The sequence below is a fragment of the Balaenoptera physalus genome (genome assembly GCF_965194825.1).
Source record: "Balaenoptera physalus genome assembly, chromosome: 13".
In the NCBI taxonomy this organism is placed as follows: domain Eukaryota; kingdom Metazoa; phylum Chordata; class Mammalia; order Artiodactyla; family Balaenopteridae; genus Balaenoptera; species Balaenoptera physalus.
Window position 1 is genome coordinate 47,638,001 of NC_138892.1, and position 26,452 is coordinate 47,664,452.

General features: G+C 33.0%; 1 protein-coding gene across 15 annotated transcripts in view; it reads right to left on the reverse strand.

Moving 5' to 3' along the window:
* Positions 1-7,407: 7,407 nt before the first annotated feature.
* CNOT2 (CCR4-NOT transcription complex subunit 2) overlaps positions 7,408-26,452 on the reverse strand; it is a 109,065-nt gene continuing 90,020 nt past the window's right edge. For 14 of the 15 annotated variants that reach the window (XM_082422781.1, XM_082422787.1, XM_082422780.1 and 11 more), the window contains 9 exons: positions 24,209-24,334; positions 22,316-22,440; positions 21,171-21,291; positions 20,921-21,077; positions 18,288-18,349; positions 18,149-18,198; positions 16,200-16,300; positions 14,494-14,638; positions 7,408-8,551 (listed from right to left, as the gene is read on the reverse strand). In XM_082422781.1, coding sequence (XP_082278907.1) covers positions 8,465-8,551; positions 14,494-14,638; positions 16,200-16,300; positions 18,149-18,198; positions 18,288-18,349; positions 20,921-21,077; positions 21,171-21,291; positions 22,316-22,440; positions 24,209-24,334 — 974 coding nt within the window. In that variant the 3' untranslated portion in view covers positions 7,408-8,464. Of the gene's footprint in view, positions 8,552-14,493; positions 14,639-16,199; positions 16,301-18,148; positions 18,199-18,287; positions 18,350-20,920; positions 21,078-21,170; positions 21,292-22,315; positions 22,441-24,208; positions 24,335-26,452 lie in introns of those variants that run through there. The other variant, XM_082422782.1, reaches the window with a different exon arrangement.

The following is a 26,452-nucleotide window of genomic DNA, read 5'->3' on the forward strand; positions in this document are numbered from 1 at the left end:
TCATTAACTTCTAGGACTTCCCTGGTGGCACAGTGGTTAAGAATCCGCCTACCAATGCAGGGGACACGGGTTCGAGCCCTGGTCCGGGAAGATCTCACGTGCCGCGGAGCAAGCAAGCCCGTGCGCCACAACTACTGAGCCTGCGCTTGAGAGCCCACGAGCCACAACTACTGAAACCCACACACCTAGAGCCCGTGCTCCGCAACAAGAGAAGCCACTGCAAGGAGAAGCCCGCGCACCGCAAGGAAGAGTAGCCCCTGCTCTCCACATCTAGAGAAAGCCCACGCACGGCAATGAAGACCAAATGCAGCCAAAAATAAGTAAATAAATTTATAAAAAAAAAAAAGAAAGAGAAATCCATTAACTCCTAATGCTACTCAACTGATTTTTGGACCTTTTAAAAATGTATGATGTACAATTTACTTTCTTGTAAATTGAAATCTGCCTTGCCATAACATCCATGTAAATATCCTTATTCTGCCCTCTGGTGTTACACAGGTTAAAGATAGTCTGCCTTACAAATAATAATCTGCCTTACAAACTTAAGATGTGGGAAGACAACTGTCATGTCCTTAGGCCCTTTCTTCTTATGCTCATCTTTAATTTCTTCAGTATTCTCTTTTGATATGGTTTAGAAAACTACGGTCATATCCTTACCCCAAAATGCTAAGAAAAATAGATAATTCGAAGTTGGAAACATTCTCTAAAACTAGAGTCTGTACCTTTCTTTTCCATGTTATCTAGTCTAAAAACACTTCTAGGATGGTGGATTTTGTTGTTCACTAATTAACATTATCATTGCAAAATGATTTGGGCTCATATTTATTAGACAGAATTGGGATTCCAAAAAGTGATGTGCAAGTCAACTAATTTAATATTCAAATATTAAATCATTTAGAATAAGCTGAAAAAAATAATTTTTAAAAACAGGTATAGGGCTTCACTGGTGGCGCAGTGGTTGAGAATCTGCCTGCCAATGCAGGGGACACGGGTTCGAGCCCTGGTCTGGGAAGATCCCACATGCCGCGGAGCAACTAAGCCCGTGCGCCACAACTGCTGAGCCTGCGCGTCTGGAGCCTGTGCTCCACAACGAGAGAGGCTGCGATACTGAGAGGCCCGCGCACTGCGATGAAGAGTGGCCCCCGCTTGCCGCAACTAGAGAAAGCCCACCCACAGAAACGAAAGACCCAACACAGCCAAAAAATGAATAAATAAATAAAGAAAGAAGCTTTCATTTAAAAAAAATAAATAAAATAAAAACAGGTATAATTTTCACTCAATAAAGGGACATAACTTGTTTTATATTTCAAGAATATTAACCATTTGAAGATAATTACTTAAAACATTGAAAATAAAAAACCAAACATGTCTGACTCCTAAGAGGAGAAATATTTAACAGCTCAAATTTTCTCTTAAGACAGACCATTTTTCATGCAACTGTTACATATGGTAATTAAAACTTCATCTTAAAATAAATGTTCAGTATGTAACAGATTTAAAGGTAGCTTCAAAGCATTCTGGCTGCCCCAAATCTTTATTTTTATACAAAGGATGAAACTATTTATGTCATTCCTGCATGTATTTTTTTCCTCATTGAGCTATATATTTTTGAATAATCATCAATTTCAAAGTTCAATTTCAAAGTTTTTTCATTAAAAATGAGTATCCATTGAGCTGGTCCTAGAAATAATCAAGTTCACCCAGCCACTTGTTGACATCATAACACTCTTGAAATTTGATGCATTTCTTCCAAAATGTTTAAAGAACTCTCATGTGTTATTCCTAAAATTATCTTCAGTATATACTAGAGAATAGATTAGTCTGGAAGAAAAACATCACTTGTTAAAAGTTTTAAAAATTAAATTATGTGGTCAAAACGTTACTTAGGCTAAATACAAATGCATGGTAGCAGAACATTATGTTTCAGGATATGCTTATGAAAATTAATAAGAGACTAGCTCTGATTCATAGTGAAAATTTCTGTTTGTTTTCCTCAGCTAGCATCCTCAATTGTTGCTTAAAGGAACTACCACTTGGGGGGCATAGGGCGTTTTATTTCACCTTCTCTAACAAAAATGTCGAAATATATTTGTGGTGTGGTAGAAAGAAGCCTATCAGGCCTTGGAAATGAAAACTTAGTTTTGCTATAGAGAAGGTAAGTAAGTTATTAGCTAAAGTATTTTGGCAAGTGTCAAGTGGTGGTCATAAGCTATTAGACTATGCAATAGTTTGGGTTTTCAACAGAGACAGGAAATTATGACAATGAAGACTATCATCACTGTGCATTTTCAAGAAGTCATTCATTTAGGGACTTCCCTGGTGGCACAATGGTTCAGAATCCACCTGCCAATGCAGGGGACATGGGTTCAAGCCCTTGTCCGGGAAGATCCCACATGCCTCGGGGCAACTAAGCCCCTGCGCCACAACTACTGAGTCTGTGCTCTAGAGCCCGCGAGCCACAACTACTGAAGTCCGTGAGCCTAGAGCCTGTGCTCCGCAACAAGAGAAGCAGCCGCAATGAGAAGCCCGTGCACCGCAATGAAGAGTAGCCCCTGCTCGACACAGCTAGAGAAACCCCGTGTGTAGCAACGAAGACCCAACGCAGCCAAAAATAAAATAATTAAAAAAAAAAAAGTCATTTAAATGACCGAGGGAAAACTGTGGCAGACAACTGAAAATATTTAGCTTTTTAAACTGAATATTGAATTCTTATGATAAATATATCATTAAAATCTTGTCAGGTCGTAGTATTTATACAACAGGATGACTGGATTTTAAAAAAAGTTTGTTGATGGACATAGAGTTGATAATGCACATAGCTGCCCTTAGCAGTTTTTATGCATACAAATTGAAGTGGAAATCTAGCAAAAGTATTCCTAGGAAATAGCTAAGATTTGAGGGGGGGGGGGAAAGCATCTTTGTTGTGTTATACTTGGAAATGGATTTAGCTCTCCTCATATTCTGCTCTAATAAATGCTACTGTAATAATGTAGTTTCTGCACTAGAACACTGGTTGATGCAAGTATCAAGTAAAAATGCCCCTGATACACAGGAATGCATTATCCCAAGATCAACTTAGTTGGGTTTCACCAGAATTTTATTTTATTCTAGTTAATACTTATACAGTAGACAAAGTATAGTTTAAGTGTAATTGGCAGTTCACTAACTTCAGAAATGACTTGTGATACTTAACTAAATTTTGGATTCTTGGCCTCTCCCTAGACATTCGAAAATCAGAGTATGTAAACATGAGGCCTAAAATATATATTTTAGTATGCTTTGCAGTTGATTCTTATGCACATTGTTTGAGAATTACCGAACTAGAGGATAACTTTGACTCTGGTGAGCTCCTGCAGTGGTCTAAATCCAAACTGAGCTTTTTATAATCAAATTTAATGATCAGTTTTCTTTATGAATAAGAGGATTATTGCTTAATCTAATTTCTGTGATCACTACTGTGGCAAAAAACAGGAGATTGCACACTAATGCAATGTATAATTTCAGGCTGAAATTCACCTCAAAATTAACTCTCTCTTCACTCCTTTGAATGTAGAACTACATACATAAATAAATGCGGTGAATATACACATACATATAATTTACTATTTGTTGTGCTTTAATATTTCATGTTCCTATTCCAAAATTAAAAAAAAAAAACTTGAGGGAAGTTGTCTTAACTCTTTTTTGATTAAATTTCTTTCCAAAGATATTGCAGTAATTTAAAGTAAACCTTACCTATGACTCAGAGAAGAGCACATTTTAGACTAGGTCAGTGTTTTAAGTATATAATTTTTAGCACTGATGACATCTTCAATTTCAGGTAAAGAAGAGTATCATCTTAAAAGAGCTTAAGTTATCAAATCCAACGTTATTCTCAGTCCTCTGAATAGCAGTTGATAGTCATCTAGTTTCTGCTTGAACGTTTTTGTTGATGGAATCCTCACTTCATGAAGCATTTAATACCATGGGATAGCACCTTAAAATAGAGAACCAAAATCTGTCTCAACTTCCACCTGCTGGTTTGAGACTTGCCCTCTTCTTCATCTAAGACCTTCTTATATTTGAAGACGGCTGTTAAGTCTCTCCTTAGTTGTCCACTGTCTCTTCTTCAAAGGCTACATCAACTAAATTCTTCCCATGCATGACATCTTTGAAATTGCTATGCATTTTGTAGTTGATTTCTCATACTTCAATTGAACTACTTTTTTTTCCTTAGTGATATAAAAAATAATGGTGTACCTTAAAATTGTTGGCAAATAGGTTTGCTGAAATACAGTAATCCCACTTAAACATTTTTTCAGTCAATGACAGGAACTCTTGAGGTCACCCAGTTCAACTCCTTACCTTATATACAGAACACTGTCCAGCCCGTCTTTCCTCGGTTATGTCGGATGAGGTTGAATTTAATGCCTTACAAACCAACTCATTTCAAAATCTCAATTACCTCAGTTACATTTTAATATTGTGCTGAAATCTTTCTTACGGGTCATAGTTCTGCCCTGCAGTTACACAAATGAAATGTGTCTTTCACTGACAGCTCTTGAGTTTGATACTTGAAGACAGATACTGTTTCCAAAGTTCATTCTCTAATGCTAAACATTCCTTCTTCCTGTTTTTTTTTTTTTTAATGATATTTTGGGGATACTCAAAAACCTACCTCATGATGCTATGATGAAGACAATGTATTAATGCATGTAAAACACTTAGTATGTTGCTTGGTAGCTAGAAGGCATGCCACATTCTCTTCTTCCGCCTTCCCCAGTCATGGCAGCTCTTAAAAGACAGCAGACTTCCTACCTTGTTCTGAGCACTACTTTTGTTAATGTAGTTGAAGATTACTTTAGTATTTTTGGCAATAAAATCACAATTTACATTGATCTACATATGAACCACTCTTAAGCCATGGTATATTCCACCATCCTTTATTCTTTTAGAAACCAAAGTGTAAAACTAAGTAATTATCCTGGTGCAATATGTCCTATTTGATGTAACTTAAAAAAAAAAATTACTGGGTTAGATTTAGATTCCAATTTTGACTTTCTATGTGTTTATTTGCTTCATCTCCTAGATCTGTCATTTATTCATGGTATGATCTAATTCACTGGTTAACACTAGCACCAAGGAGAGAACCTTGTGACATGCCATTAGGATCTAGGTTTTAAAGACAATTGAGATATGTCTGGCTTATCTTATTTTCCAGAGACTTGTTTTAACAGAACCAGTTACTAAGTATTCCTATATCTTCTTTGTTAACTACACAGACAAATCATGGTTAAGAGAAAACGTTAAAGACAGACATTCCCTTTCTTTACACTCATGCACATTTAGGTTTTCAGCAACTTTTTTGCAAAATTGATGCTATCAACCAAATTTAAGTTAAAATAAGTGCAGCCATGCTCAAATGCCAAAGAATGGAAGATCTATGGTTTTGGAATGAAGGAGGATTCAGAGGGAAGGATCAGTTAGAAAGGGTAGAGTGGGAAAAATTTGAAAGTTTTGAAAATTAATTGAAAATACTTAAAAAAGATTCTCTTGAAAATGGAACTACAGCAAAAAAGTTATTTCAAAGCCAACTGCTTTAATCTGTACATTTTATTTTCAAATTAAAATTATCAATTTATACCATTCAATCAACATGTATTTACTAAGCACCTACTGTGTCCCTAGTTCAGTGGCAAAAAGGAAAAGACCAGTTAAATGGTTTATATACTGTAAGATTTTAAATAAATTTTCAGTTCTTAAAATTTGTTATATCTAAGGAAAACTATCTGTGCAATGAAAAATCCCTGAAGATGGAGTTTGTTATAATATCACGACAAGAAGCATAAAATATATTTGAAACTAAATAGCTGAAAGGCCTTTCCTTTGCAACTAAATAGCTTTTGTTTCCAGAAAGCCAATTATAGTATAATCACAAAAATTATTTAACATAATATACATGGCACTAGTTACATAGGGAAAAATTAAGATAATTAAATCTAAGAAAGAAAATTTGAAATATTAGTTTATGTCAACTTCTGTACATGTACAATATAACCACAAGTTATAAAACCAAGGAATATAACAGTGTGTTATATTAAAGAGTTTAATATCGTATTTTAAAGATTTCAAATAGAATTTTAAAACTTGGATTTGGAGTCAAGAACATGGTAATTTCTGACAATTTTATTAACAAGTTATAAAAAGTTGGTTTACATATAAGAGTTTTCTCATTTTGATGATTCAGGGTAAATAGAATTCAGAAAACTGGAAAAGTGTGCACTTAAAACTTTGCATATGGCAGTTAAAGCAAACAGCTGGAGGCCCGACAACAAACCACTTGAGCTATTTTGTTTTTCTGAGTCATTCACACAGTACCTACCAGTCATGATGGTGGTGACACTTTATACTATTATGTTTATATTCATAAGAATAAAGATCCCCTTCCATTTTCTTTTTTCTTTCCAGCTGTTTCTTATGATTATGTAGGAAAAGTTACATTTTACGAAGTAAATTATTATGAAAAAATGTAACCTCTTTTTAAGAAATCGATTTCTGGATTTAACAGACGTCAAATTACATATGTGTTCTGTGAAGTTTTTTTGCACAAAAGTTAAACTAGAATTACGTAAGTTCCATTTTCCTACAGAAGAGATGCTTTGGTTTAAATCTAAAGATTAAAAAATCCTGATATTTTTATGTCAGTTTCTCATATTTCAAAATATATAGAAAAAGGTAAATTTAAGTCATTTTATATTCCTGATATACAAATACAGCAAGGTCATAAATGTTTCATTTTCAAACATGATTTGGTAGATGTCAACAACTTCCACTCTTCATAGAAAAATACGTTAAAAATGAAAATTTAAAGAATCAAAACTCACTTTTTTTTTTTTACTTCTATCTCTAGTTCTGCTTTCATAGCTTCAGTCTTCAAACATTTTTAAATATAGTATCTTTAGATGGAAAAGTATCCATCAACTTGTATGTGAAACAACCAGGCGATCAAATTGAAGGGGAAGTCCACCCCACTCCTCCTCTTTGGCTTACCTTAATTTGCACATTACTTCTTTAAGATATATCTCAAAGGTCTAACAAGAAATATCTTATACACTTCTCACAAAAGCAGAGTATTTTGATTGGGTCTCAAGAGTGTTCAGGAAGTTTTATTTCTAATGCTGCCATTGTTCATTTAAAAAATAGTTTTCTCTGTTCTGAACTTGGTTAATACTAAGAATGTCTACATTTTTAACCTACAAGTGAAACGGTATATGGTTCCATTAAATGACCTGTCAAAAGCTGGAAAAAAAGACTACGTTTTAAATTGTTTAGTCACACCGTTCAGTTGTAAAACTTTAGGTTGGTTTTCCTCTATTTTTCATGTTGAAGAAATAATTTCACAATTTCAAATCAAAGTCAACACTGCAGTGAGGAGAGCTTTTCTACTTTATTACAAAGAGAAGAAGCCTTTATGTGGTCAGAAAATACAAGATTGATCTTTTTTTCTCTTCCTATGAAACGCTGCTGTTCAAACAGCCAGAGTGAATTGTCTCAGTTCACTTCTTTAAGTCCCATCACATTCACTTGGGTATGGATGTCCTTGGCTGCTGAAAATCTGGCCCTTTAGTGCACAGGGCGACAAAGTCCCCTGACCAGCAGTTCCAGAATGTCCCATTTTCATATATTGCATCCATGCACACCTCCTAAAAATGAGGTACAGCAGGGCAAACATTTTCCAAAATAGATGTCATATATATAATATATACACATTCGTACATACATACCTTTATTCATGTGATGTCCAAAAATTTAAAAAAAATGTACACATTTATTACAAAATCGTAACAAAGACTGGACAGTGTTTTGCTCATTCTGGAAAGATGAAGCTCAGTAATAACACAACCCTGGAAACCATCCAGAGATTGTGGCAATATCTTTCTTCTAAACAGTCATATATTCTTGCGTTAAGCTTGGCGCAACTGCCTTTCAAAAACAGAAGGGGAAGTAAAATGAAGGAAGCAGACCTTGCTCATCTTTCCAAATGAAATACGAGAAGGATCTTCACATAAAAATGCACAAACATTTCTTATTTTATTACCAATAGTGCTACAATGAACAATGCAAATTTTGTGGTCTAATTCTGTTGAGTCTTTTGTGGGTTTTCTTTTTTACATTTTAGAAACTAAATGGTAAACTTCTGTCAGTGTACTTGCTTGTCTTTACAGACCCAAGTCTGTCTGCTGGCAAAAAAGAAAATAAATGAAAAAATTCAGACCCTGCTCGAACTAGAGAAAAACAAATTACAAATTTAGTTGTTGGGCAGCACATAATTAGTAAGGCAGGACCTCAAATGGTGACCCTTTGCGTAAGCCAATTGCCAGATCCTCAAGGAATTAAAACCAGGGTGCCTGAGCCACATCAGTTCTGCAGTTATGTTGAGTATTGTGCTGAGACAGCCATACCCCAAGAAAAGGGAAGTCTTTTTTTAGAAGGCTTGCTGAGCAGGGTTGTAGTTGAAGGTGGATGGCAGGTGAGGCCGTTCTTCTAATTTGTCATATTCCAGATGGAACTCCTATAAAACCAAATTTAAAAATTTAGATGATTTCCTTTCCATCTGATCTCACATTTTTGTCAAAATATATTTTATTTACTATACAAACAAAATAACTACAGGTATGAGAATGAACAGAGATATTAACAACTCTTTTTTCCGCTAAGTAAAATATAACTTGAAGAAAAATAATATGCTGTAGTTTCTATCTGATAAGTACAAAAATGTACACTTTCTGCATAAAAGCCAGAGACTAGTCATGAACATTTATTTTATGACACAGAAATTCTATGCATTTTTTTTGCTCAAAAATAAAAGGTTGAAGGGAGCAATTACTATATCACTAATAAAAAGCACTGAAAATTATACGATATTTAAAGTAAAGCTACCTTCAATGAAGTATAAAACTTAAAATTTTACTTTTTTTTCCATGAAAAAAGTTTAGAAATAAAGGATTTTCCAATTTGTCTTATCACATGTTTTTTTAAAAAAAGCAAACAAAGTTATTCTAAACTCGTTATCTCGGGAAAACAATGAATTTAAAACTCACTCATCTCCAGATTTCCCATTTCACAAACCCAAAACCCTGAAAAGATGTAACTGCCACCCCAAACTAGACAGTGGTTTTGCTGTAGGCACATCTGAAGATGAACTATATAGCTCATTTTAATTAAACTTTCAAAACACTACATGAATTTTAAAATTTAAGAATGGTGAAGCAAATTCTTCATGATACTCCCCCCAAGATCAAGAGGTGCAGAATATAACTTTGTATATTAAAAAAAAAGCAAACCAAAAACATACCTTTTTAAAATCCAAAACCTAGAGGTTTGAAAATTACTAATTCTACAACCTGAATTCAAGTAGCACAAACTATCTCAGTTAATCCCATTTAAAACACTATGAACCATAATATGTATTATGTACTAAAGAAAGCCAACAAGTAATCTTAGTACCATGGCTTAACATATTTCACCTTATCTGTCTTATTTCAAATTAATCCCATAGTAGATGTTTCCATTATTAAATTAAGTGAAAATTTCATTATTAAATTAAAATGAAAACCTAGGTCATGATTAAATTTTGAGATATAAAACCAAGTATTTAGAATTTAAGGATATTACAATAACAATTACAGAAATAGCAGGTATAATTTATCAGAAGCCTAGTATGTGTCAAAACTAGAGACAAAGCTAAGTTTATTCTCATCTTTGTAAGCCTGTAAAGTAGATATCGTTATCTTCATTTTTGCATTGGAGGAAAATGAGGCTCACAAGTAACTTGCCCAAGTCATACAATAATTGGCAGATCTAGGATTAGGATCCAGATCTGTAGGACACCAAAGCACATGATTTTTCTAGTATAACACATTATTTTTAATATTTTTAGCCCAAGATCCAAAACCAAAACTACTTAATTACACCCCTATCCATAAATAATGTTGAAAAAATTCAGTCCACTGACAAATGATGATAAAGAAGGCACCCTGTGATGACTTTTAAAAAGTTCACTTTAGAGTTAACTAAGGCACAGAGCTTCTTTGTCAGTAAAAACTAGCAAACACCAGAATCACCATCACAATCACCATAGCCTCCTTAATGCATTGTGTAGGCACCTCTCCCTCTCTCCCTGCTCTGTCCAGGCTTTAAAAGAATTTTATTGCCTGGCTGAAGATAAATATCTATATTAGTGGAGGAAGTATCATCTTGCTGTAGCATTCTTTTATTAAAATTGGCTAATTTTAGTTCTAAAATATGTGTAGTTATTGGGTAAAAAGTCTATTTGTAACTGACAAATCATATACTCCACTAAGTTATATAAATTAAAATTTTCTTCAACTGTCTTATCCTCATCATTGTGCACTGGTGAACTACACTGTATAATCAGAATTTAAACTAGAGTAACTTCATCAATGCACACAATTCCCCCCGCTACATATTAAAAAAAAAAAAAGATCAGTTTAAACCTAGGGAGCATAAATATTTTAATATGATAATTAAGAAAATCTCAAAGACCTTATATATCAGATTCAGAATCAAATTTTGTCTCCCATTTTTTTAAATCATTTTTTTCTCTTCTATGTATTTTCATTCTTCTTAAAAGACATAAAGCTTACAATCCATTTGCTCCTTAACTCTGATTACTGATAGTATCTTTTTTACATGTTTATGTTATATGTACACACACAACACATACCACCACACACACACACCTTTGTATAATCTGTAGGGGCAAGAAGTGTGTCTGTTTTGTTTATCACTACCTACTACTGAGAATACTACTGAGCTGCCAGGCTCCCAGGGGGTGTGTAATTAATGGCTGATGAATCAATGAACACAAGTTTTCTTCATTTGTTTTAGGAACAGAACACAAATTTTTTAAATATTCAAAGATCAGGTATTAGAAGTTCTATGTATATATTTGCTTTAATGGAGAAAAGATTTTTAGATTACAGTTTAATGGTTTAAAGCCTAGAAAGAGTTCTAGGTATAAAAAATCACATTTATAGCAGGTTATGATATGATAAAGAATCCTAAGCATTAAAAATCCTATTCAGTGTTGGACCCACAAGGTGAAGTCAGACTGAAAGAGTTCTGAAACTTTTAAGTCTTTAGTTTGAGAAAGCTATTGATAATAGAGGGGGAACTTCTATCACCTAAAAATTCTCTGTGGATAAAATTATTTTAAAACTCTTACTCATTGAGACTATATATATTATAACAAATTTTTAAATTAATGGGATACTGAATTATTCTAGCTGAATTACATATAGGATAGACCACATAGTCTGCTGACAAATCAAGATTATCTAAAAGAGAATAAGCAAATACAGTGTCAAAATTTTTATGTACATACATTATTGACATACAGGAAATTCTTTATATAAATAATGGGCTGAATCTTATAACTCACAGAATTTTTAGGGGATAAGGAATACTTCTGATTTAAATGATCTAATCCCTTACTTAAAATTACAGTTCTTCAATTCTCTGAAAATATTAAATTATTTGCAAAAGTGAAAGAAAGAACCTCATACAAGTGAGATTAAAGACCTGATTATGGTCTAGATCAGGTCAATACTTTTCAATGATACCATGATAACATCAAGCTATTACTTATAATACTAATTCATACTGAAGGCTTCTTATGAGTTGAAGCTATTAAATGCATGTTCTTTACCTGTGAATTATAAACCACAACCACTTTACAGATGGGGACTTTGACTTGGGACATGGCACGTCAATGGATTTTCTGTAGTTTGATGAAGTCTGTTAATAAATATACTATGGAACTAAATTTCTTAATTCCTAATCCAATTTCTGGAAAAACACTGAAAACATCCTTAAAAAACAAAACAAACAAACAAAAACTCAGAAGCCTTTGTGAAAAGTTTATTCTGTGAATATAACACAACTTAGAAGTTTTAAGTCCATGAATTCTTTAAATATAATCAAAAGAAGTGAGCTGCATATTAATACTTGATAGAAACCAATATTTCTGCTTGCTTTCATCACTATGAAATGTTTGCTTTCATCACTATGAAAATAATTTTGTTGAAGAGTATCAGCACAAGTGGCCAGTAAATTACCTTAAGATTTTTCAAAAATAGTTTAATAATAATATTTCTCAAATTTTATTTTCCAACTTCACAGCTAAATATTTTAAAGGTAAAAGTTAAGACAAAAGCTCAACTGTACATAGGAGAGATCAGATAAAATTAGGTAAAATTATTACTTTATGCACGCGCGCGCACACACACACACACACACACATAAATAATTTTCTTTAACATGACATTTACCTGACTGAGGAATTGCTTTTGTGGGAAATTAGGGGCCTTATTAATGTTCAAGTTGTTTCTGAATATTTAATTTTATGGTGAGAACTTAGTTCTGGGAAACTGATTTTTTCACTTCAGTTGATTTCTTCACAGATACCAAACTAAAATTCAACTAAAATTACCCATCTATCTATTATTGCAAATACCTATTTCTTTTTGTACGTATGTTTGGAATAATTTATGATGATATTGAGCAAAAAGCTTCAACTGAATAGAGAAAACTTCAGTCATTTACTATTAGAATTTTTCCCTTCCAAAGATACTCTTTCTCTCCTGAAGAACCAGGTTCTCAAACTATGAAGCCAAAGACCAGCATGATCACTGGCATCACCTGGGAAGTTGCTAGCAATGCAAATCCTCAGGTCCCATCCACAGACTTGCTGAACCAGAAACAATGGAGGTATGACCCAGCAATTTGTGTTTTAACATGGCCTCCAGGTAATTCTGATGCAAGCTAAAGGTTGAGAACCACTGACCTAACCTAACAACAACCAGAATTTTTCCATCTTGGAAGAACAGTTAACAAGCTGTAATAATAATGATGATAAAAACAACAGCAACAAACTACCACAACTACTCTCCTGTATCAAATACCCAATATACGCCAAGCACTGTACTCAGTGTATATGTGTGCCTGTGTAATATCAATTAATCCACATGATAAATCAGGAGGCAAAAATCATTTTGATTTAAAAGATAAGGAAGCAGACATGGAAAGGAAACTTATACAAGGTCCAAGTATGAATAGCAGAAACAGGAGTTAATTTCAAATCCTGATACAAAAAAACTAAGGTTTTCTACTTCACTACATTTCTTAAAGAACAGGTAACATACACAATGTACTGTATACTATTTGTAATTAATTATTTATTACTTATTTCATGGGTCTACCTTTTAAAGTCAAGACATGCATATTAATTAGAATTGTTAAAATAACTCAAATACAGTGTAGGGTGGTATACAGACTTGGTCTGAGAAGCAATGACATTTACCATTAGAGAAACACGCAAAAGTAATAATAAAAAAAGATTTATTTAACCTTTTGTATGTGTCTTCTTTTGGGCATTTTGGTTGGGCTCAGCCTTTCTATTTCTTTTTCATGTTTTATATGAAGTCTTCTCGTGATGTAAAATTTTGTAATAATTATCTGGTAAGCATTTTACACTATCTTTTTAAAATGTTTTACTCTTTTATCAGTTTAGTAAAGCTGATTAAAAAAAAAAACCCCAAAACCCCAAGCCAACAACTAAAAAATTACCCAATGAACTGTCAAGAAATATTTTTTTTCTGTTTAAATTTAATAAAACCAACAAAACTAACTCTTTAGTTTTTAATCCTAAGCCTCATCAATGGAAAAGGCATTCAGAGAAATCCTGGAGTTACGAAATCAGATAATGTGAGTTATATTTTCTTCTAGGTAGACTAAGTACATACATAAGGAACTAAACACAACTGTGTAATATGCTATGACACTGATGCAAACTGTTCACATGGGACAGTTAGAAAGGTGTTTTTGTGAGGAAAAGTTGCAAACCAAAACAACTTTTTCCACTGGCCTCTTTCCCCAAATATTCAGCATACTAGTCAAAGGAACAATCATGATTAATGCTTGCAATTTTCTTTCTTTATATCACTTGCATATAAAAACTCAAGCACATTTCCTGCAAAGAGTGCAAGTGTTTAAAAAGCCTATATACTGGTTTTATATGAAAAAATATATATATTATATAAAAATATATTTATACTGGTTTTAGGAAAAATCTCATATTTGCTTAAAGTAATAATAATATAAGAATACATGACCGGGATTGCAAGAGGGTATCTTTATTTTACAACTGAGTAGACACAAAAATATTTCAAATGTTACCAAGGCTTGTGAAAAATTACAAAATTTCTTACCAAATTCAATCATTTTCCTAAACTACAGGTAAAATGAACTGTTTCCAGATACTCTCCTAGAGTTTAAATCAAGCCAAGGAGGTGGAGACCTTTTAAAAGACTCAGCAAATATCTGGCACATTATTGGAATGGATGTACTGGTACATATAAACAGATAAAAGAGGACACTTCTTTTTAAAATCTAGATTTTTAGTTACACATTTGCACATGGAAAAAAATATACCTTAGCTACTTTCCTCCAGTTAAGACAGTCAAAGAAGTAATATGTTCCCCTCTCATATGTATTGGTTTTCATTGTTGGCTCCATGCCTGGTGCCCTGGTAATCCATACTCGTTCTTCTTTGTGGTATCTCCAATCACGGTTAAAACTTCAATTTTTAAGAGAAAAAGACAATTAATTTTTTCCTGTGGCTCACATCAAACATTTTCTACATTTTGTAAAACATTTTTCAGAAAATAGTCACACATAAAATACATAAATATTGATGCTTCTTTTCCCTGATTTTTGTTATTAAATACAACCTAGTAAAATAAATATAGGAAAAGACTTTCTTAATTTGCCCAAAAACCATACTCTTTAATTAACACACACATCTTTATTTAACTGAAGAAATTTTTTATGCAAGCGAAACAAGATCTTAAAAGCTCTATGAGCAATGTGATAAAAACTTTGGCAGACCAAAGATACACTGTGTTCCAGAAACCTCACTCCTTTCTCATTCTTCTTAACATTCAATAGAAATTAAGATACCTATTAAAACAAACAAAACCCCCAACTATTTGGATTATTTTGTAAGAAACTAAATACAAAGTCTATTTGAATTAACTACATAAATTCACATAAAATTTGTAACTATGATGAAAAACCTCCATGCAAACAAATACCTTCCTATCAATACAATGAGGGGTTATTTTAGACATATATTTTATTTTAGACATATATTTTTTATATATTTATATATTTTTAGTCATAAATAAGATATGAGACAGAACTGCCAGTGATGAATGAATGAATGACTGATGAATTTATTTACTTATGAATAAATTAAAAGGAACAGGTAACAATTGCTATCTTACAAAAAATGAGGGAAAACATGGAAAAAAACATTCTCAATTGAGAAATAAAAAACAATTTATTATCAACACAGTGAATTTTACATTTTAAAGTATCTGATCCAAGGTCATTTATAGAAATGTTAGTAGGAATATTATAAAATACTTATTAAATCTATAAAAAGGTCTCCCAATCATTACATTGTAAGTTTTTAGTAACAATTCACTCTACAGTAAACATGATTAATAGAATAGTCTACTGGTAACAAAATGTTACCACCTGGACATATAAAAAATGACACAAAATTTTTATTCTTAGAGCATCAGGTAAAAACAAAAATGCTCAGAAAAACAATGTATTCAATGGACCAATTTCTTAAGACTAATTTATTTAAGTTGGCCAATAGGCTTCTGATAATGAATGTGGACTTTATCAATATTTCAAAATACACAAGAAATATGCACAGTGCCTTGCCCATATAATGCTCAATAAATATTTCTTAAATGATGAAATTCACTGTCATTAACATACGTGGTTGCACAAGGAGTAAGATGAACCGCACCTTATACTTCATATTTATAAAAATTAGATTCACCACACCCATGAATCAAGTTGATTCTGTCTTCTTATACATTTACAGTTATTTAAGTTTGGAATTATTTTTATGTATACAGTGATTATGAAGACATGGTAATATAAGGTTTCAATCTAAATTAATTTTTACTAAATATAAAAAACTTAGATTTCTTGATGAAGAAATAGTTCCACTTTAAAAACAAAGACAAAAACTACAGCCACCATCATTTTAAAAAATGTTTTTAGAATAAACAATATCCACTATAATACAAAAGTTTTAAAAAATACTTTGAACATACAGCTCTACTGCAGCTAAAAGTTGTAATACGTCTCCTCCATTCATGTAATAGAGATAGAAGAGAAGGTCTTCTCCGTATCGACCAAGTTTTATTGCAGCCAGCTGGAAAAGAAATAAATTATTCTGAAATGTAAAATGAGTTTGAAAATCCTAACATATAATTGATTGCACTAAAGTAAAAATGGAAAGATAAAACAGAAACCCCTCTTTGTAGCAGATAACTGTTATTACATGATTACAGAGGTACAGTTATATAATTCTAAAGGGAAGTTTCATCATTTAAATGACTAAAGTCATTTAATAATTATTTCTGATACATTTATTTTAGGTACTAATAGGGGGAAAAAAGCTAAATAAAAACTTCTAAGCAAGACCTAACGCTGTCTTACTGGAGGTGTTTATTAATACTCAATGTGGCAATAGTGGAACACTGTGCTGCTCAGAGATGCAGGATTTACATTCAAGTCTTAATTTCATTACTTACTAATATGACCATATCCAAGTTATTTAATGTCTCTGAACTTTCAGTTATAAAATGTAGTCAACGATACCTATAAGGATTACTAAAAATGTAAATGAAATTAAGTGACACTGTGAATGCACCTTCTGTAGAGTGCCTCACAGAAGACTTAAAAGAAATAGTAACTGAATCTACATCTGACAGTGATTCACAAATCGATTATGTACTTTAGCAAATCACAGTTAAGTACAAAAATCATAAAGGGATAGTTCTTTATTTTGTTTAAATGGATGACGAAAAGATGACTGCTTTACATGTCGCTCCACAAAGCAGAAACATAACTGCCTATCAAACTATCAAACACAAGTTCAATAATCTCAAATTCTCACAGTAAGACAAATCTTTATTAAAAGCTCACTGAAATGAAAACATTCTTCTCTTTACCTAGTCCTGTATCTAAATGTTTAACTGTTGTTACACAGTCTCTGAATGTTATTTTTCTGTCCATTCATATTATCCCCATTCAGGCAGCAGTCTTGAATGTGACAAATTCTCCTAACTTATTATTTCTTAAGCTGGCATAAGAAAAGGTTCTGGAACCCTCAGGTAATTGGAGCAAAAAATGAGTGCTATAGTGGAGGTGGCAGCAAATCATACAGTCCACAGACAGAAAAAACTAGCTCTCTCTATCTCGTACTTATCTTCCATCTACTCAAGTATTACAAGACATGTCGAGAAATACGTGTATCTCTTTAGTTGCCTGTCCACCACATCAACAACCGTTTGGCTACACAACTGCATGGCACAGACGCAGAACGCTGTCATTTATATATATTTATATTATACATACTTATGCACCTAAGTATAACACAAATATATCATTTTTAACAAACTGTATCTATCCTTTCACATAACCAAAATCTAGATACCATTCTAACAAAATTGAACTCTCAACGCTTTCCCCTAAAGCAAAAGTGTTGTTTTCTTTCTCAGGAAAAAAAAAAAAAAGATTAAAGTTCTAATCTGTTAATAGTTATTTTATAACTAGAAATTCAGGTAATTAAAACACAGAAAAAGATGACATTAAAAAGTCAAAGATTACAGTTTTAAAATATATATTTTGTCATTAAAAACATTTTAGCTGTAAACATAAAATGAGAATATCAGAAGGAAATTCATCAAATTTTCCAAGTTACTTTATTCCCATCAACTGTGGTTATGATTGTACTGTTACTAATAACTATAAGAAAGATTTTACTGGTCCTGACATTGTTTTAAAAATATTTTTAAAATATAACCCAGACCTCACCAAAACACAGGATTATAAACAAAAATAGAAATTAAACTGTTACATATAACTGAATGGACATACAAAAGCATACCCCTGAGACCACTGCTAAATATTTCAAAAATATTATGCTGTCTGAACTGCAAAACAGCACCTGAAAATAGATAAGTTCACGCTGAGTAGAATAATAAACTACACTCACCTTATCCCTAATGTGAATGTTCGTTAAGTACTCAGATGGAACATGGAAGTCTGGATAATAAAATGAGAAAAGCCTTATTAACTGATTCTCAGTTACAAATATATTTTTTAAAGGTCTAAACAAAAATAGATTCTCCTACCTATGTCTTGAGGTCGACAAGGTGAAGATGCCCAGGGTGATGCAAATTTGGGGTAGAGATTTCTGAATAAGGGAGAAAAAAAACATTCTGAAGTCCAAAGTAGAAAAGAGATTTCTAATTTTATTTCAGCAAATCAGGAAAAACAACGACTTCAAATGTAAAATGAGCATCTTTAAATTTCTAATATCTTTTCTTGGTTTTACTATGACTTATACAGCAGGAAACTGAAACAAGGTTAAAAAAACATACATACATACACACACATATCTGTATGTGAATTATTACTTCAACTCAGAATGCTTTAAATTCATTAATACAATGAATTAAAGTAAAATTACTTTCCCATTTATATGGCCAGAAAAAAAATATCAGTAATTATTAAAAACCAAAGCTCAAATTCAGCAAACACTTACTGAGTGTCTATTATTATATGCCTGGCACTAGCATGCTTATACATCAGCAAACATAACAAAGACCACTGACAACGTGAAACTTACTTTCTGGTTGATGATGGTGGATTGGGAGGGAGGCAGACAAAAACAATTTACGTAATACATAGATAATATTCCATGTTAGTGGTGGGGTAGGGAGGGAAGATTAGTTGCATAATTAAATAGGGTAGTCAGGTTAGGGCACATTTAGAAGGTCACGTCTGAACAAAGATTTGAAGGATATGAGGGAGATAACCATATCTGTTATCTGGTAGAAAACTACTACAGTCAGAGGGAACTGCTAGAGCAACTAATGCAGAGTTATGACTGACATGTCTGACATACAGCAAGAAGGCTAGTGAAACTGGAACACGGTGAACAGAGGGAGAAGCTGTTAAGGTGTAGGTAGAGGAGAGACACAGATCATGTCTGTACAGATTAGTAGGCCTATCAAGATTTTGGGTTTTTAATCATAATAAAACTGCAAAACCTTACTGTGTATTGAGCAGAGAATGAACTTATTCAAAAAGGACTGTCCTGGCTGTCATATGAACAAAAGATTATAAGGGGCAAAGGGAGAATCAGAGACACCTGGTGATTGGCTAATGGAGTAATCCAGGCAAGAGAAGATGGTGATTCAAACCAGGGGGGGAGCAGTTAAACGTAGTGAGAAACAGGGAATTCCCTGGCAGTCCAGTGGTTAGGACTTGGTGCTCTCACTGCCGGGGCCCTCAGGTTCGATCGTTGGTGGGGACCTAAGATCCCACAAGCTGCGAAGTACAGCCAAAAAAAAAAAAAAAAGTGAGAAATAATATAGCAATGATTCCACTATGTCAGACGTTACTGACTGGTTAAGGAGAAGTTCCCAAAAGTAACTGCTGAATTTAATGACACAAAAGCAGTTTTAGTAAAACGGTGAGGGCAAAATCCTAAATGAAATGGGTTTAACAGAGAATAGGACAAATAGGAGATACAAAGATGGCTCTCCTGAGGAGTTTTGCTCCAAAGGAGAATAAAGAAATGGGGGGGTGGACAATAACTTACAGAATAAGCTGGATCAAGAGAAGGTATCTGTTAACATGGAAGAAGTAACAGTGTATTTGTATGCTGATGGAAATGATGCAACAAAGTGCAAAAAATTGTTAGATCCATATCTTTGAGTTTTCAAAGGTTTTAGGTAGAAAGCATGGATCAACTATGGCAACAGGGTGGAAGACAAGAGTAAGGTAGATGCAGATGGTTGTAGGTGACTGATTTTGTGGCAGGACTACGCTGACACTTTTCTGATTGCTTCCTTCGTTCTTAGTAAAGTAGAAATAAAAAGCAAGGTCACCATCTGACACTAAGCACAGGGGAAAAGGTATTAGGGGTTTGAAGAGGCAAGTGTAAAACAGCTGCACAAGAGAACAAAAGAATGAATGGAGTAGGCATGCCAGCTTGATTATGGCTGGCAGAATTAAGGGCTCATTCTTGAGGTTCCTGGCCATGAATCTGAAGTGAGACCAGGCAGTGAAGTTGTGTATTTTTCTCTAGCCAGACTTAGTAGCACAGGTCAAGAATGGAATAGGCAGATATAACCAGGGCTGTAGTTTTTGCCATGCAAGTATGACAAAGCAAGAGAGGGGCAAAGCAGTCAGGGGTATATGTAAACAAGCCATCATGACTGACCATAGAATTTAACTGGAGAAGAAGGAAGTGAATTCATCTAACGGGAAGAGAGACAGGGATGTTGAGGAACAGTAAAAAGGTACAAGAATCAGTGGGATGAAGGTCCCAATGGAATCTAATGATTACAGGAGCCCACAGTAGAGGGAGAGAAATGGAAAACAGGAAGTGGCATGGCAGCACAATCTTACAGAGAAACTGAGGTTACCAAAAATGACGAAGTCAAAGGGATGACTGAAGAAGTGAGCAGCTGAGGTATGATGAAGGGTAAGATTTTTGGAGGAGAGAAATTCAAGAAGCTGGGATTTCAGGATTTAGGAAAGACCACATATGTGTATTTCGAAACTGCTAAATTATAAGAGGAATATTACTATAAAGTGAGAGTGATCCAGGAACTAATATAAGAGGGAATGACCCAAAGAGTCAGCAAATACCAGCAACAATGAGTGGCAGCAGATGATATAATTTGCAGACATGAAATTAAAAACTGCAGGGAGGTATTATACACAAATGTAGGGAGAAAAGAAAGAAACTTACTCAGGAGAGTTCAGATTGAGGCCTAATGTTGTTAAGTCACTTCCTAATGCAAGATGTACCATTCCTGGGTCTGTCTCTGCTGCCCTGATAAATGTTAACAGGCCAATCATTCCAAACTGGTCTGTCACCATCCCTTGGGGAATGTTAGTAACCCGACCTGGATAAGAAAAACATAGTCATTTTTATCTTTGAGGAAAAAGTAAAAAAAGTGAATTCTATAATATCTTTGATATATTTTATAGAGTCCCACCATCAGGTAACACCTGGATCCCTTTTTTCTGCTGGTTATTATTTTGTGTTGTTGAACTTTTATCTCCAGGGAATTTGGGTCCATCTGTACTTGAAGTTGTCTTGCCAGATGTATTCAAATTCTAACATGAAAAAAATTAAATGTGACATTAAAATTTGTTATGTGTAAAAATTTTAAGTTCACATACTAGTACTTTTCTATTCATTTTTTATTATATTTAAGTTGGTAGTAAATTATTACCTGTTTTTCAAGTTCTACATGAAATTTTTTGTTTCCACAACTGTGCCATGGTATACAAATAAATCCTGTATTGTACATATTTGAGTACTTAAAGGACAAGAAATATATGGAAAATATTCTTATTTATCTCAGATCTTCAGTCACAGACAAAAAACCTCTCTATCTCAGAACTTTTTGTTTTGGGATACACTTGAAGTTACACTCCTCAATACTTTATTAGTATTTTTAGAAGTATATTTTAGAAGTATATTTAGAAGACAAACTAAATATAGTACATTACCTAAAATATCACCATAAAAGCCTCCAAGATAAGTTAGAAAATATGAACTTATTATTTTTATTTTTTTAATTTTAATTATGAACTTTTAAAATTCATATTTATTTTAATTCTTACCCAATAATCTTCTTTTATCAATTATTTTAACAATATACAACTCCCATCACACACACAAAAAGCTATTTTCAGTGAAATGTGGAAGAAATAAACACACTCGTTAAGTCAGAAAGAGGAAGCTGGGTTGGCTGAATCAACACAGGAATAAAAATGTGTATAAAGATTCTTCAAGGAGAAAACTTACTCAAGAAAAACACAGCTCCTTAGAAGGCTATAATATCAAACTTCATGGGATCCAGCTGACAGGGACTACAATAAAAGTCTAAATTAACTCTGAGAAGTTCAACAGAAATTTGCAAACCTATATGAAATAGGGAAAAAAATAGGCTATCTTCTAAGTTATAAAGGTTTTCCACATTCTTCAGAAGTTAGATTATTACAGATATTCAAGATAAACAATTTCATAATAGTATTTAATAAGTCCTTAATATAGTGTACAAAACTGTTAATATAACAGAAATCTGAAGGGAAAAAACTATATAATTCACATACATAATTCTCAGTTACTTACAGATTTACTGTCATCATTACTTGATGTTGGATCTTTATAACTGGAACCAGGTAACGCTGGAAAATCTTCGTTGTGTATTGAGAAGTCCTGGGATTGCTCATTTGCTGGTTTTGTTACCATTCCAACTATGCAATGAAAATAATCCAGAGAATTGTAATTGATATTTATAATATTTTGCTACAAATTATAAAAAGTTAACTTTTCTCACAATAATATAACAAAAGGATTTTAAAATTACGCTATGAAAGCACACTTCAAAAAATTGGTGTTCTGGGTAACAATGAATAACTAAATTCTTATATATTGATTAATAACTAAATATACAAAATAATACAAGGGAAATAAGTGGTAATCCTATAATTCTAATCCAATGTCATATATAGATGCTGAAAAAACATAATTTGATATTGGTAATAATTATTGAAATTTTTGGTTTAAAAACTTGCTTTAAATATTTGACTAGTTATTATAAATACCAGTTAATTGTCAAATACAAATGAACAAAATAAATTTTAAAGAACATGTCAGTATTCTACTTGAAAGTGACTTACAGGGTGAGAAAATTGCAATCAATTATAAAACAACTCCACATTATTTCAGATTTTCTTGGACTCCATGTAATAGATGTAAAACATGCAAGAACTGGGAAGTAATCTTCCCACTATACTTGGCATTAGTCAGGCCCTTATTGGAGAACAATATCCAGTTTGGGGCTCCACAATTCAAGAACGATATGGAGAAACTAGAGATGGTCCAAGGAGAGCAACAGGAATGATTAAAGGGATGAAAAAATGGACCTATGAGGAAAGGTTAAAAACATTAGAGTCTGAACTGAGAATCAAGTAGCTAGGTACTCAACTTCCAGGGCAGATCATTTTTATTTTTTTCTGGGGGGGAAGGCTAATTAGGAAACTCTTAATGTGTATAATAATAAATTTTTCCCTTCTTCACATGTTGTTATTTGTATTCATATTTTGAAAGCCACAGAAATCCCTCTTGGTTGAAAATGGGAAAAATAGTTATCTTAGAAAAGTGATGAAATGATCCCTCTAAGTTCATTGTTTCTGCTACTGGTCTGTATCAGATTCTACCAAAAGGAAACAAGTATGTGCAAAGGATAAAAAGAATATGGTTACATTCCTGTTATATAATTTTCATGTCTAGTTCATTTAGCATCTATTAGCCAAATCTCTTATTTATTAAAGACAGTGAAAAAGGGTATTAATGGTGACCAAGAGTCTACATAAACTATACATGACCCATAGGCAGTTCTCAACAGGAGGTAATTTTTTTCCCCATGAGACATCTGTCAAAATCTGGAGAGATCTGTGGTTGTCACAATGTGGGGGTGGGTGGGGGGTGCTACTGGCAGTGAGTAGGCAGAGGCCAGGGATGTTGCTAAACATTCTACAATGCACAGGACAGCCCCTCATTTACAAGAAACTACCTACTCAAATGTCAGTAGTGTGGAGGTTGAGAAACTGGCTTAGAAAAAATTGTTAATGTATGGTTAGTCATTATTAATCACTAGGAATGTGGGAATGTATTCTTTTAAAAAATGTGTGATGAATTGAGAAGAGGCAGACCATAGAATCATTATTAAGGTGAATTAAGGCAGAAATGCCTGAAGAAAATAACTTCTGAATACCAATGAAGACTTCCTTTTGGGATTTCTATACAAATTAACTTTTCCCATTTAACTTTGCTATCATGGTATTCTGGGAGAAAAAAGCACTCTGCATTTATCAACTCTGACAAAATTACACTACTCTGATTAGAAAACACATAAATACATGTGTGTACACACACATGCATATACGTACATATATATATGTGTATGTGCGTGCAATAGAAAGTTTTCACTGGCCATAATTAAAAAGCTTAATTAATTACCATAAGGAGCTCTTCCAGCCAAGGGGTTTATTAATGGAGTTGGGTTACCACTTCCTTCCCTTCTATTTCGGTCTGCTAATGCTGGAAAATCTGAAAGGTCCAATCCTGTCACATTTTCACTTCCATCTAAATAATAAGAAAAAACACTAGTTACTGATTCTACAAACATTTTAAAGAGGTTATTAAAGACCAACTATAATAAAGTTTGAAATAACAGTGCCTTCTTCCTAAACAATGTACAGAACTGTACTTGGTATATGTAAATGTACAATAAATATTTGTGGATTGACTTCATGTGAAAGAATTTTATGAACAATTCAGCAAAGCAATATGTACTTACTAGCATAATAAAAATCCCAAATCCTAGAGACTTAACATAGAGAATAAGGAGTAAGGTGATACATTATTTCCCCTGTGAAAGATGGTACTCAAGTTATAGGTTGTTAGTTAGCAAGAGAGGAGACTGTTGCGATAAAACTACTCTTTCATTATATCCAAAAGCAGAGGTTGTATCTGGAATGCTTGGAGCTTCATTTATAACACAGGTGTGATAATGACACTGCCTCCTGCAAACAGCCTGAATCATATTTGAGGCATAAGCAATGGAAGCAGAAGCCCTAAGGACTTCTTTTTTCCTGTGGCCTATTAGTCCCATACACAGATGTGTATGCATGTGAGTGTGTGAAAGTGTGTGCGTGCGCAAGTGCGCGTGCGTGCGTGCACGTGTGTTTTGCAGCTGAGGGTATAAAGTAGGGTGGAGAATGTAGGTAAATGTAGGGTTCCCATGTCTAGTGCGTGAATTGTATGAGAATATGATACAAAGCCCAGAAGTTTATATTACCTATTACACAGTAGGCGCTCAATAAATATACAAGGAATGAATAAAATTTATTTTTGTTCATTTTGAATTTAAAAAATCAGTTTCTTTCCTTTTAAAAAATAAATTTAACCCAACATTTCTACTTTGCCTATTTTAATCGTCACCTTGATCTCTTCTCAACATTTATTATTCTATTATTCTTACAATCGTACAGTCTTAATTTTTGAAGAATTTATTTTCTAGCTTAGCTTTACCCTGACTATTTTTCTTTAATCTGTTTCATCTAGTGTATTATAACCATGTTCAATTTATTTTGCCCCCTTTTCCAGTTAATTTTAATTTTTCTCTAAATTTCGTAATTAGAAGAATCTCAGAAAGAAACTATTAAAAACTCAAGATTACTCTGTTGATAGAAAATGGTTACATTCCAAGTCAGGTGACAATTTAAATTTATGAAGGGTAAAAGATAAAATCATTCATACCCATTGTTTTTTAAAGAAATTGCAGTTCATCAATTCTGAATTTTAAAAAGATACTACTGTATAAAAGGGCAACAATAGACATTAACAATTTATATAGTGCTTTAATTTAAAAAGCAATCTCTTTTGAATTACTTGATTACAAATTAACTAAAAACTTTCAATAAGTATTAACTTTTAATACACTTCTTCAGGTCCTCTAAGATGGAGTTTAAAACTGCCATATGCTATTTGAGAATAATTTTAACCTAAAAATATTAACTCACAAATTTTTATTTTTAGGGTAAGACTTGGAAACAATTTTCCTAGTGTAAAATATACTTAGTTAAAAATGACTTTTAAAAGTAATTCTAAAATTTACAGAAGTGTATAAACCATAATTCAGAATATAAGATGGCACTGTGAGACACACTGTTACTTTATGGTTCATTTAGGGAAAAAACCCTCGCTAATTAAACTATGATATGCAGCCTAATTTCAGAGATATTAAAATATGAAAAAAATCTGCATTTCAGGAACAATGAAATAGGCTATTTCCTATTAGAATGCAAAACTTTAAATGCTAAAATTTGACATTTTAAAGTCTCACTTGGTCAATCTATGCTACTAAACATACAATAACACTGAAAAATTAAAAGCCGATAGCCAGAAATTCCATTTCAATTACTAAATCTTCTTGTGCTTTCACATACGCCCCATTTCATTGATCATTCTTTCACCTTCCACTTCCTTCACGTGTATTTCTCTCTCAACAATCATATTCATTTTTGCTCCTATGACCATAACAACATTCTTTATTTCCTTTCTCAGGAAAGGGTTTGGAGGCAAGGGTGGAAGAAGGTGAAACCTGAAGCAGAATAGCAACAAAGCCTCCTGTTCTCTTCTGTCTGAAGCAGCTGATAAAAGAAATAAACCAACAGACTGCAAGAATTCTTTACTGTCAAA